Raw genomic sequence first — 13435 nt, forward strand, 5'->3', positions numbered from 1 at the left:
ACCTGATGCAGTTCTTAGGCTGCGGCCAATCTGCCTGATTATTAAATCCAAACCCTTTTATTTCTCTCACCTAAAAAGCAGCTTCTGGAAGCTTCGGCCGACTGCCTGTTAAGTTCCTAGATCCTGATATCACTGCTGCACCTAAGCGAATCCAGCACTCGGGGTTAGCGCTGTTCCAGCTTAGCCTGAACCACGCCTTAGCAACCTTTTGCCTGTTGCTTCTCCAGTACGAATTTTCTTTAATTCTTTTCTTCGTCCATGGAGCTCCAAACCAGCAGTGTTTCTTCCAGTGTCCTCTGCCTTTCCCAGGCCCTGGGTGGGACACCAAATTGTTGGGGCCGGCCTGCGGCTCTCATGTCTGGGTTTGAGCCTGGGATACAACCTGGAGCTGAAAGAAAGGGAAACTAGGCAGAAGAGAGAGAGATGGAACCAAGACAGGATTCTGATCAAGGCTCAAATGTTTAATAATGCCTGTGCTTTATAAAGAGGGAAGCCCACCCCCAGTCACTCCAAGTTTCTAGTTAAGTGGTCAGAATGGCCTTTTAACAGAAACTCCTAAATTCACAGTTTGCTGATAATTCCAGAAAATCTTGGAGAACCTGGTGTGGCCTCAGGCAGGGGGCAGGCAGTGTCACATCAAAGGAGAGAGATGAGAAGCAGCACAGCAGGTGGTCCTGCCCCAGTGGTGAATGGTCTGAACCAGCCTGCCTAGGATGAAGAAGGGTACACTGTACTGAGTGTTATTGAGTCTTGCATGGCAAGGTTTCTCCACTCTCAACCTTTCAGCCCTACTTCCCCACTCTGACTCTTGATGCCATTTATATATTCATTGACATGATTAGTACCACCAACCTCACGGTACTTCATGACTTATGTATTTGCCTTCCACTCTCATGACCTTAGTCTTGGCTATTTTAATGTCAACTTGACACAAGCTAAAGGCATCTGAGAGGAGGGCGCCTCAGTGGAGAAATTGCCTCTACAAGACCAGGCTGGAGGCAAACTTACAGGTCATTTTCTTAGTGATTGATGTGAGAGAGCTCAGCATATTGTGTTTGGGGCCATCCATAGGCTCATGATCCTGTATTCTATAAGAAAGTGGGCTGTGTAAGCCATTAAGGAGCAGTAAGCAGGAGTCCTCTATGGCCTCTGCATCAATGTTGCCCCCAGGTTCCATCACTGTTTGAGTTCCTGAATTGGCTTCTCTCAACGGTCTGTGATTAAGGCTATGTAAGCCAAATAAACCCTGTCCTTCCCAAGTTTTGTATGGTGTTTCATCACAGCAATGGTGACCCTAAGTAAGAAACCCTCCATGGGGACTTCCCATGTTCTGTTGGTTTCCTTGGAGGCCGGATTCCTTCCCACCTTGGGATTTGTACCCCAGACTGCTGTTCTATCTTGTTAACATTGTCCTTCCAAACCCCAACCCGCTCACCATCAGCCCCCCACCCTGCAACCATCCTTCTTTTCTCAATATCTCCTGACAACTCTACAAGGTTTTGATACAGCAATTCTTTATCCTGGTAAACTGGAGGCTCAGAACGTCTGTCTCTGTTTCTGTTTCTCTGTGCACTCCCCCTAACCCCTTTCAATGCTTTTCAAGTTCCTGAAGCCTCTGGGTGTGCTGTACTTACTGGAGCAATAATGGAGGCTTTCGCTTAGTAATAGCGCCTCCTCTTTTTCCTCCTCTTCTTTCTTTTTATGGGTGTATAATACTCTTCGTCATCCGAAGATGTTGGTGGTGCTAAAAATAATACATTGACAGCTGGAAATAGAGTAGAAATAGGTTCAAATTAGTAAATGAGTTGTGGCACAAAGCTCTGGGACCCTGTTGGGTATTTCTTGCAAGGATCAAGTTGACCTTACTAGGTGAGTGACTTCAAACACATACCCTACCTTTCTTATATCAACAGTGTCTGGGAAAAAATTCTATTGGTTGTTATTTTGTTGATTGCAACTTTTGGATGTTCCCTTTGGGTCTCCTCTTACATCAGAAACAATGCTTTTCTTGCTGATTGTGCTGTGACCAGCAACCCTGTCCCCACTCTGTTCAGCTCCCCGGCTTTCCCCAGTGAGGCAAATACAACCTTTCCCCACTGTTCCACAGGGAAGGCATGAAGCAGATGATCTGGTAAGATTCAACTATATCTTACTGGGCATGTCCCTAAGCAATGTCCCATTGTATACACTTCCCACTTGTTTTTGGCTGTCCTGTGAAATTTTTATGGGATTCAAGTGAGGCCAAATTTCAAGGGAAGAGTACAACTGAATAAACATAGGCACAAAATGGGAAGGAATGCAGGGAACCACATATTAGATGGATACGTCATAGCTGCTGGCCAGTTAGCAGAATCCATAACAAGGTAGAAGGGTTTTATGGATTGCTAGGCACCAAGAGGGTGGACAAGACTGTGGATAAGAGACAGAATTAGGGTGTTCAGACAATGTGGCCTATGAGGTGGGCTCCTGCATCTCTGTGGACACATTAATCAGAAGGAGGAGTCCTCCTTGAGTTTACACAGGCAGAGTCAATGCATCCAAAGTAGAATACAGGACAGTCAGACAGCCAGACAAACATTCATACATACATACATACATACATACATACATACATATTTCTCAATAAAGAAAAACCTGACCCCACTGCAGGGTTTCACAGAAGACGTTGGTGAATATACTCTCCATTGATTCATACTCTAGACAAGAGAAGACAGGTGAGAAATGTACTAAACATGAAGTACACAAAAGTCCCAGAGAGCTCAGAGGAAAGATGTGACACACAGGAAGACAAACTAAGGAGATCTGATGAGACAAGGCAGGAAAATGAGGTCCAGACACAGGTAGGAGGATAAAGCCAGAAAGGACACTGGAAAGAAAATACAAGTGGCCATGCCTTTTAAATCCTGGGAATATATGTGCACACTCTGAACTAGGGATGTCTGAAAAGGAGGTCATAGCTGGACCAGAGTTCAAGTACTAGGCCAGAGTTTCCAATGCAGGTGTCAACATGTTCTTTGACCCATTCACCCTACAGGTCAGTTTAGTGTGAAGAGCACAGGCTGGTAATGAGCTCACATATATCTATCCTTCCCTCTATGCTTTTCCCCTTCTGACACCTTCCCCATATGACAGTATAGACTGAGAATGCAGTTACCTACCAGGAGCAACAGTGTTCGATGTTTTTCTCAATTCCCACTGCTGGACTTCTATGGCTTCTGCAAGAAAATAAACAGAGTGGCTCACTCACCTCTGCCTGCAGAAGATATAGCCACATTGGTTCACACCAGATTAGCTTCAACTTTCCACTGGCTCCTGGACTCCTCATGTTACAGAGGGTGCTACAGTGAGGCCAGACCACTCACTCTTCCATTCACCCTTCATAGAGTGCCCTTTATAGAGAGACTTAACAGGCAAGAGAGGACCATAGAGGTGCTGTGATAAAGGATTTCCTTCTTCGGCATTATTGGGCCCCCACTTCATGACCTTTGTATTCAGGTTCATATCAGTGACTATAGAGTTGTACTCCACTGATAGTTCTATCATAAATCAATGATCAGAAGGGAATGCCAGATGTCAAACAAGCATTGCACAAGGAGATCTCCTAATTACAATGAAAGGCTTGGAGCTTTGGTATCATCAGAGGCAGGGAGAATGCTTTTATTTTTAAATTTATTTCAGCTGTATTGCCTGCATATGAGTGCCTGTGTACCATATGCATGCAGTGCAAATCAAGACCAGAGGAGGTCTTCAGATACGCTGGAACTGGCTTTATGGATGGATGTAAGAAGCAACGTGGGGTGCTGAGATTAGAATCTCAGTCCTCTGGTAGAGCAGTCAGTGCTCTTGCTTAAAAAGCTATTCCCCCAACTCCCCTGCCTCATCTTTAATTGCCAGTGGGGCTTGCTGTGCTTTGCTTCTATATGTTACCATTACAGCTGGAAGGAGAATCAAACCAACCTACATCTCACTGATGCCTTTCCCACTGCCTCAGCCTGGCAAGCAGAATGTACAACCCAACTGCTTCATGAGCCCCTTTCCTGTTGATCTCCTCAGGGCATTCTGTTACTTACCAGGAAAATTCTCTGTACTATCCAGAGTATTTTGTTCTTTTTCCATATCTGTATCTCCCACCTCGGCTATACCTGCAAGAAAATCAGAACAGAGTGTGCCACATGAAGTCACACTGGCTTGAAATTAATCCCAGTTCTGCTTGGGATTTTCCATGGAGAGTCAATGGCAGAATCAATATCTCTCATTTAACCTTCAACCCTTCTTCCCAACAGGGACCTGGAGTGAGGTTTCTCAGAAATGAAACACTAAGATATTTCCTGAACAAGGGAGGGATTTCAGATACTTACAACTCCCTATCAGGGTGGAAGCAATCTGCAACAATAAAAAGAAAAGTATTGTCAGGATTGGCTCATATTATATATGTCACAATGGCCTGGGTTTCTCTGGATGATTTAGAGAACAATAGACATATATCGTATGGTGCTGCAAATGACACAGGTAAAGATGGAAAGAGTCTTTCCAACAGTGAACCTTCCAGCCCATTTATATTGCAGGCACACAATCCTTAATAGATCAGGAACAGTCATTTTTGAGGGAACTGCCTCTGTGGTTCAATTTTAATGAATATAGTGATGGCCATCACACCAGAAAGCTGGAGATCCACTGGTAAAACAGACAAATAAACAAACAATTCTCTGAATTCCACAGAGAAAACCAATTTTCAAAAAGCAACACAATTGGAATACCATTAGACCTGCATTTCTATAGAAGATGAACAAAGGCATTCTTACGGTTTGTCTTGAATCTGGAACATGGATACCATGTGGGAAATCTAGGATAAAACAGAGTATCTGTCAGGTTGTTAATAACTAGCGATTATAAAAGCCCCAGGGAACATTCTCAATTTGCATATGAGTATATGGAGATAACTTGGACTGCTTTGAGTCCATTCTCCACTGTAGAAGGATGTTCAAAAGAGGGGCAAAACCAGAACAAAATGATACCTATGATCCTTGCTCCTTAGCTAAAACCCCTGTAAACAATACAAAAGAAATCCAGCTGATCCACACTTTGCTTATTTGCATATAAGTTTTCAGAGCTGATTAGTTGATATTTTTAAACCAAACAGGAGACCCATACATACATACATTACACACACACACACACACACACACACCACACGAATGGTGTTCAGAAGACATGAATTTGAGAGAGAACAAGGTAGGCAGTATGAGGATGGTCAGAAAGAGAAAAAAGAAAAATGACATGATTTAATTTAAAAAAAGTTTTAAAGCTCAGTATGTGTAATTGTTAACACTAGATCTGTGTCACTAGCAGGTGGTTTTCAGAATTGCCCAGGACTTTTCAACTAAATCTTTCCTTGGTGATTGGCAAGCTAGTTTGGAAAATCTTATTTCTCACAGTGCTATTATCAAGTGTACTATAGTACTTGATTAATTTTATTTTTATGTTTCAGGTCAACTTCTACAACAAGTCCAAAACCTACTGATATAGCCACCTTAGGGTCCTTCATGCTTTTAACTTCAAAGGACTGTGTAAAAAGGACCAGACACAGCAGGGAGTCTTCGGACTGTTCACATGAATGCTGTCAAGCATCTGTGGCAAAATCTTAGTTTACATATGCAGTCAACTGGACAGCAGACACAACTCTTCATGGATGGGCAGCACCTCTGAACCACATGCTGCACTGTCAGCCATGATGCTATTGTCTTCAGTACTTCTTAAATGAATTTAAGGCTCAACCAAGGGAGAAAAGGCATTCCACAGCATGAACGGACTCATGTTTTCACTTTCCCTCTGTACACAGTTTTGAGAGTCAGGAATCCTTAGGCTGTTTTCTGAAGCAAGGATGATAACAATATCCAGGCACAAATGCCAAGCAGACCAATGAGATAATAAACTATAAATTTCAATTAAAGTGTGAACTATGTCTCCCATAAACCATGACACCACACAGAATCTCATACACTCAAAATCACAGGCCACTGAAGCACACAACCCCCAGCATTCTCTGTACACAGTCTCACGGAAACCTAAGCAGAAACTTGACTATAAAAGAATATCTAGAAGAACCTTAAAAAATAAAATAAAATAAAACAAAACAAAAGCCCAAAAAACAACATGTTGACTTGCTTCCAGAAATAACAAGTTGGTTGGCCCATCAAAGAGAAGCCAGTAAGAGATGCCAGACCTATGTTAGCAATTACATTTTCTTTCTCAGCAAGGGGTTAAATAATACTTACAGCTTTGGTATTCTTCCCAGGACCCCTGAAATTACAGAAAAAAAGACATTATGTGGGCAACTCCATGTGACTTGTAGGCACATGTCTTTATTTCTCTTCCTTAGTACTGAAAAAGCATGGTACTGCCAACATTAATAGATGGCAGAAGAGATAAGATATATCTGTGACAAACCCACATCTTTTCGTGAATGATGCATCTTTCACTCCCGTTCAGTCATCAACTGCAAAGTAGTTAATTCAAGGAAGAACATCATTTCCAAGAGGGATGAGTGATAGCATCCATCCTGGACCTGACTGTGCCATTCACAAAAGCTCTTTCCCCATAAGGCTTTTATTGATAAGGGACTATTCTATCATTCCAGAAAACAGAGCATAGTATGCATAACAATGCTACCATATTTTGAGAGCCAAACTCAAATGAAATAGGAAATTCAGACAGAAACATTTCTATTTTAGCCAAAGAAAAGTCACCTTACCTCATCATGATATTCAAACTCTTCTTTTTTACAAAATATTTCTTTAATTTCAGGTGTACACTGACTTCCTAGGAAGACAGAGTAACGGTTAACCGCTGGTGGCTTTGGGCCATGGCTTCCTTAGAGAACACGGCTTAACTTATACAACAGGATGTCTGTGCTGTAAAGGCTAGATTGAGTGGCTACTGGAGCAACCTCAGTGAATGCACTGAGTCAATGAGGAGCAAGGAAGAGAGGAAAATGGAACACTTGAACTATGATGATAGCAAAGGATGAGAGCAAGAAAGTCTTCCAATGTTTCAAGTCTCTTACTCATATAAATCACTTTTAGACCAGAGAGTTGGTCTTCTAAGACCAAAAATATGAGTTTAAACTTATGCTAGGTTGCATCTCGTACGAACTCTCAAGGATAATCTCTTGATGATCAGATAATCCAGGGTACCCAATGGAATATGGCTTATAGAGTGGCAGCGGTGAACATAAGAAAGTAAAGACTATGAAAATGTCTCCACTCTGCAGTACATCTGGGTAACCCAGAATCCTGGCAACCATTGAGGCTCACAGCAACCCAGAAGGTGGGTACTCAAGTACAATGAACTACATGGCATTTAACCTTCAGTGGTGTCATGCTCCACTCCTCAGCTCAGTGCATGGACTACAAAGGGACAGTCATATAACCAGGGAAAGGACGACCTTAGAAATTGTGTTGGAGCAGGACCGAGGTGGGGTTACTGCAAAGCTTTTCTCTGGAGCAGACATTAGTTTCAGAGTGGAGCAATAGAGCTACATAATTTCTGTCCTTGGACGAGAAAAGAATTTTCCCAAGGAATCTGCTGCTGAAAGCATGGACTGACCATGTTTTTCTGGGGGTTTCCTCAGAGGCAAACATTCCATAGAATGAAATCACAATGAAATGAATAGTGTGGGGATGACCTACATGCTTCCCACATTCTTCTGACAATCTAAAACCCACAATCGTGGAGGACAATGTACATACACACACACATACACAGACACACAGACACACATGCACACATGCACACATGCACACACACCCACACACTCACACACACTCACGAGAGAGAGAGACAGAGAGACAGAGAGACAGAGAGAGACAGAGAGAGACTCTTCTAAGTACAGCCAAGACATGAAGCTTTATGTCTTTCCCATTGATATTGAAGCTATCTTCAGATAGGAAGGTAGTGCTTAGAATTCTATACTCTCTGGTGTATTGAAGATACCCCCCAACTGAGCAACACAGTTCCAGAATAAAGTCTAGGATACTCATTGTTTCTATACAGTTAAAACTTATTCGAAAGCCGTGGACACACTTCGTGAAAGAGAATAATTATTCTAAATTCATTCAGAAAGTCACTAAAAATGTAAGATTTCAAACACTAATTTCAAAGTAGACAAAACCATTCATTTTATAGCAATGTCTTGTTTACAAAAACCATTAAGATATATTTGAGAACAGGAAATATGGCCATATGCAGAAATGTGCTAATAAGACTCCAATTTTTAAAATGGTAGCTTTAAAAGGACATTATCATAACACCCATCCTATTTTAGTGTGAAACTTAGCATTTGTGTGTTTACTTTGGAGAACCTGTAAAGTCTAGGAGCATGGAAAGGCAGAATTAATTGGTAGACAGATATTCAAGGGGGCAGGTGATATGGAGGTAAAATGGAGAGTGTGATCTGAGCGGGAGAAGGATGGCCGGGTAGGACAGAGGTGGGATAGCACCAAAGATGTGTGAAAAGGCTAAATCAAAAATTATAAGTTTAAATGTACACACAAATGTTCATAGAAAAGAGTATACTTTTGAGTTACTCTATACAGGGATTAGAGTATCTCAGAAGCCATGTGTTGCCATATAAGCAACCAAGTGCTAGGAGCTGGAGAGATGGCTGAGAGGTTAAAAACAATTGTTGCTTTTGCAAGTTAGCTGGTTTTGATTCCCAGAATCTAGATGGTGGCTCATGTTCATCTGCAACTTTAGTTCTAGAGGATCTGACCTGTCCTCTGACCTCTGGCTGCACGAGGCACTCACAAGGTGCATACACATAAACATAGGTAGGCAAAGGATTTATATACCAAAGAAACATCAAACTAAAATATGTTTAAAGTTCAGTGTCCTTGAGTCCATGTGTACGTGGGCATGTAAGTATCCTCAGCTTGTGGTATATCCATGCCTTTGAGTGAGTACCTGCCTGTGCCCATTTTCCTGGAGGCCACAAGAAAGTATCCACTAGTCTGCTGTGTTGTTCACTTCTCTGATTTCTTCCCTTCAGCAGGGTCTCTCACTGAAGCTCAAGTTAGACTGGCAGAGATGTGCTCTTGTCCCTACCACAGACAGTGCTATGGTTATAAGCACAGACATATCTGTCTGCTCTTTCTATGTGTGTCTTATTGATTCAGACTCAGGTCCCATTGCTTTCATGTCAAATGCTCTTCTTTCAGAACATTATCTGCATAGAATGATGGTGTCATGTATTTCTAATGTCAAACACCACATATCCAGGGTGTTTGTAAATAGAAAAATATTTTGATTTTTAACATTCTACATACATTTTGTGGAATTAAAAAATGAATCATCCATTTTATTTATTTATAATAAACATGTTTCTGGATGCTATAGTATTTATAGGACATCTAGTATACTTTAGAGTTCTTTGGATTAGTTTTTGTTTTTCTTTTCTTACTGTCCTTTCAAGGCAGGATTTTTCTGTGTAGCTGTCCTGGAACTCGGTCTGTAGACCAGGCTAGCCTTGGACTCAGAGATACACCTGCCTCTGCCTCCCAAGTGCTAGGATGAAAAGTGTGTGCCACTACACCAGGCCATTCTCTTCTCACCTCTTCTCCTCTCTTCTCTTCTCTTCTCTTCTCTTCTCCTCTCTTCTCTTCTCCTCTCCTCTCTTCTCTTCTCTTCTCTTCTCTTCTCTTCTCCTCTCCTCTCCTCTCCCTCTCCTCTCCCTCTCCTCTCCCTCCCCTCTCCCTCCCCTCTCCCTCTCCCTCCCCTCCCCTCCTCTCCTCTCTTCTCTCTCTCTCTCTCTGTCTCTATCTCTCTCCCCTCTGTCTCTATCTCTGTCTCTATTTCTGTCTCTGTCTCTGTCTCTCTCCAAATGCTAAGGAAGCCCAAGATCCCATGTATTGCCAGGCACAGAGCTCAGAGTCAAGGTGGTACTGATCAGGAGGAAGATGTTAGAGAAGGACAGAGAAAGAGCTTATAAGTTGTTAGCAGAGTGAAGAGCGTGGGCTGGAGGAGAGGACTGGGTCGTCATGGAGCAAACTCCTTAGAAGCAGGAGCCCCCAAGATTACAGTGAAGATGACCAAAGCTAGCAGTACACAATGAGAATGCACGAGAACCAGATATACCTCCTTAAACCTACTGAAGATGTTTGGAGGAAACGGACTTCTTATTCTTAGAGTGAAATATACAAGTACATTAAAGCATAGAAGATAGACAGGCAATGTCCAGATAGATCCTAGGAGGGCTGAAATCATGTCCCTAAGCCCTGGTACATGGATGCTACTAGTTCATGGGAACTATCAAATCCACCCTCTGCATCTGATATATTGATCTCAGAATGCATGAAAAAAAAAATGCCCAAAGCTGGAAAAGTCAAGGTTCTTCCCCACCCACTAGATCAGTGGTTGTAAGACAGGGCCAGCTCTCTAATCTCCATTGCCTTAGTCATGTTACATGCCACTTAGTGCAGGGTGAGGAGATGAGACTACAAAGGAACTAAAAATCACACAGTTGACCTTTATTTCCCAGGCCAAGCTCAAAAGTCTTTCTGCCACTTTAGCTATGCCATTCTCTGGGTGCCCTTGAAACAGGTCTAAACATTGACCTGTGGTTATAACGTGACACCACTTTGGGCTCCTCTCTCTTTATAGATGCTCTGCATTCTCAAGTTAAGGGGCAAAATAAACCTTTCATCTCTAGGTTGTTTTTCTCAAAGTATTTTTTAAAGGGGGTGGAAAATAATTTAGGTATCATTTCCATAGACATCTACTGCTTATCCTTATGCCTCTGAAAGAGGAAAATCAGAGAAACTTTCCGTTTTCCTTGTCCTTACGATTTCTTTCCCACTCTGTCATTCTCCCAAACGCAGAGTGTAACATGACCACTGCTGGGACCCTCTTCCACTCAATCTGACCACGAAGGATTTTTATATAATTCACCTCTACTCTTCAGATCTAATCCACATGGATCACTCACATGTGGGGGCAAGCAGTACCGAGAGTGGCTCACCTGGTCCTGCCTACATCAGGTGAAGCACACTGGCCTATCCAACATGTGCCTCGGCTTTCCTCTAGTTCATGTTATTCAATGAGAGCTGAAGTGAGATTAGGTACATTTGTAGATTTTAGGGTTGCATTTCTACTGAGAGATAGATACATTAGCATTTTTCACTTATTAAAACATGCTAAATCTGTTCAGTTTTACATAAGGTACCTAGGATAATCAACTACTACAGATAACTGAAGCAAATCCTCAGTATTTACAGTACCTGTTTTAATAGTTGGTTGGGTTTCTTTGGATGCACCTTTAAGGGCTGAAGGTTTCTCCGGAGCCTGGGGGGGACTTGAGTCCGTCCTATAAAATTTTCTAAAGACTGAAGAAACTGGGAATACATTCACAACAGGGAGAGTTAGGTTAGCTTTATGGCAGCAAAACAGAAAATTAATCATGCTTGTGTGTTTGTCAAAATGACCTCATTCCCTGTTTCCAGTTAATCATCAGCATCAGGATGGTGCTTCAGGGAAGTCCCTGCGTTTTGTGATTAAGCACTACACAGACACCTTAGGCAACAGCTACACTTGTGTGGCTATGACAACACAGCAAGAGCAGCAGGCCTTGAGTGCGTTATGTGCATGGAACAAGATGGGAGCCATATCCATCTGAGAAACACAACTATGCAACGTTGCTCATATAATTATTCTTTTCTCCATGCTTTCTCTCAAACAATGTAAGTTTCAGAAGGATTTCCCATGAGGATTTCAGGTTTCAAAGATAACCCTACATGGTAAAACATAAGGAAATGTTCACGTAGAGCAGAAATGCTCTTTGTTTGTTAAATATCAGATGTTTGTCAGAAATGAGGTTTGTTAAATACCAGAGGAATTAAGCTAGACTCTGGTGACTGAATTCAGAGTGAGTATTCCACTGGATCCAGGTCGGGAAACATGACTGTTGTTGAGTTTTCATTTTTTACTTAATCATGGCATTTACAAGTCATGGAGAACATATGGTATTGCATTAAGTGAGCTGGAAAATATAGAATATTGTACAACATCTTATTTTTCATCTTTGCCTACTATATTATATTCTTTTCATTGTGATCAAATTCTGATAGAAGCAGCTTGAGAGAGAGAGATGGTCTCTATCTTTCAATGCCTGACTCAAAATCGGAGTTTTATCCAAAAGGAGTGGAGAACCCTGGCTTAGTACAAATATGTGGCCTTCCTTCTACATCTGCAACCTATCACATGCCTCCCAGTGAATGATTTGGATCAACAGGAATTATAGATTCTTTTATATTTCTCAGAAATACTTAGACTCCAAATTATTTTAAATCAAGTTGTCACATGAGATGGTTTGGCAAAAACAAAATTTCTCTTATATTAACTAAACCTTGATGTCTTCAACATGACAAGGCATGAAAGGTGGTCTGGCATTTGCATGATATGCATGCATGTTGCTTTCTAGATGACAAACATCCTCAGCCACTACGTGGACAACCCAGATAAAGTGAAGCTAGAAGGACAGTGTGGGACATTAAGTGGTACATTACGTTTATGCCGTACCTTCTCTATTCTGACTCTTCAAAGTCCAGTTTCTAAAACCTCCTTTTCCCGGGAGCATTTGCCTCAAGCCCACTCTTTATATGCGCTTTTTTAATTTCCAGAATGCCTTTGCTCCAAGATTAGGCTTAAAATACCAATGTATAAAAGGATGAGATTGAATTTACTCTTTACTCCTCCAGTTCAGGAGATCTGGGTTCACACAGTGTGCCACCATGGGCACATATTATAGTCCATGGGATCAAAAATAGGACCTTTCACATGCTAGGAATACACTAAACCAACTGGACTATACATCCTGCCCACATTAGCTCTCTGTGACAAATTCTTTTCAAGTCAAAGGCCTGACTGTGAAGGTACTTTAACACATGCAGCATCCCAGCCAGTCCATGTCTATATAACTCAGACTTGCCTATATAACTCAGACTTGCCTATCTAACTCAGACTTGCCTATATAACTCAGACTTGCCTATCTAACTCAGACTTGCCTATATAACTCAGACTTGCCTATATAACTCAGACTTGCCTATATAACTCAGAGTTGCCTATATAACTCAGACTTGCCTATATAACTCAGACTTGCCTATCTAACACAGAGTTGCCTATCTAACTCAGACTTGCCTATCTAACTCAGATTTGCCTATCTAACTCAGACTTGCCTATCTAACTCAGACTTGCCTATATAACTCAGAGTTGCCTATATAACTCAGACTTGCCTATATAACTCAGACTTGCCTATATAACTCAGAGTTGCCTATATAACTCAGAGTTGCCTATATAACTCAGACTTGCCTATATAACTCAGACTTGCCTATATAACTCAGAGTTGCCTATATAACTCAGAGTTGCCTATATAACTCAGACTTGC

The 13435-nt window shown here is 41.8% G+C and overlaps 1 protein-coding gene across 5 annotated transcripts in view; it reads right to left on the reverse strand.

The window, feature by feature from the left end:
• Nucleotides 1-440: 440 nt before the first annotated feature.
• Nucleotides 441-13435, reverse strand: part of 4921528I07Rik (RIKEN cDNA 4921528I07 gene) — a 79370-nt gene continuing 66375 nt past the window's right edge. For 3 of the 5 annotated variants that reach the window (XM_035096924.1, NM_001384245.1, XM_035096927.1), the window contains 9 exons: nt 11274-11387; nt 6752-6819; nt 6276-6300; nt 4803-4843; nt 4359-4383; nt 4071-4142; nt 3159-3215; nt 1635-1765; nt 441-708 (listed from right to left, as the gene is read on the reverse strand). In XM_035096924.1, the coding sequence (XP_034952815.1) occupies nt 1659-1765; nt 3159-3215; nt 4071-4142; nt 4359-4383; nt 4803-4843; nt 6276-6300; nt 6752-6819; nt 11274-11387 (509 nt within the window). In that variant the 3' untranslated portion in view covers nt 441-708; nt 1635-1658. Of the gene's footprint in view, nt 729-1009; nt 1082-1634; nt 1766-3158; nt 3216-4070; nt 4143-4358; nt 4384-4802; nt 4844-6275; nt 6301-6751; nt 6820-11273; nt 11388-13435 lie in introns of those variants that run through there. The other 2 variants (XM_035096926.1, XM_035096925.1) reach the window with 2 other exon arrangements.

The sequence above is a fragment of the Mus musculus genome, chromosome 9 (genome assembly GCF_000001635.26).
Source record: "Mus musculus strain C57BL/6J chromosome 9, GRCm38.p6 C57BL/6J".
Classification (NCBI taxonomy): domain Eukaryota; kingdom Metazoa; phylum Chordata; class Mammalia; order Rodentia; family Muridae; genus Mus; species Mus musculus.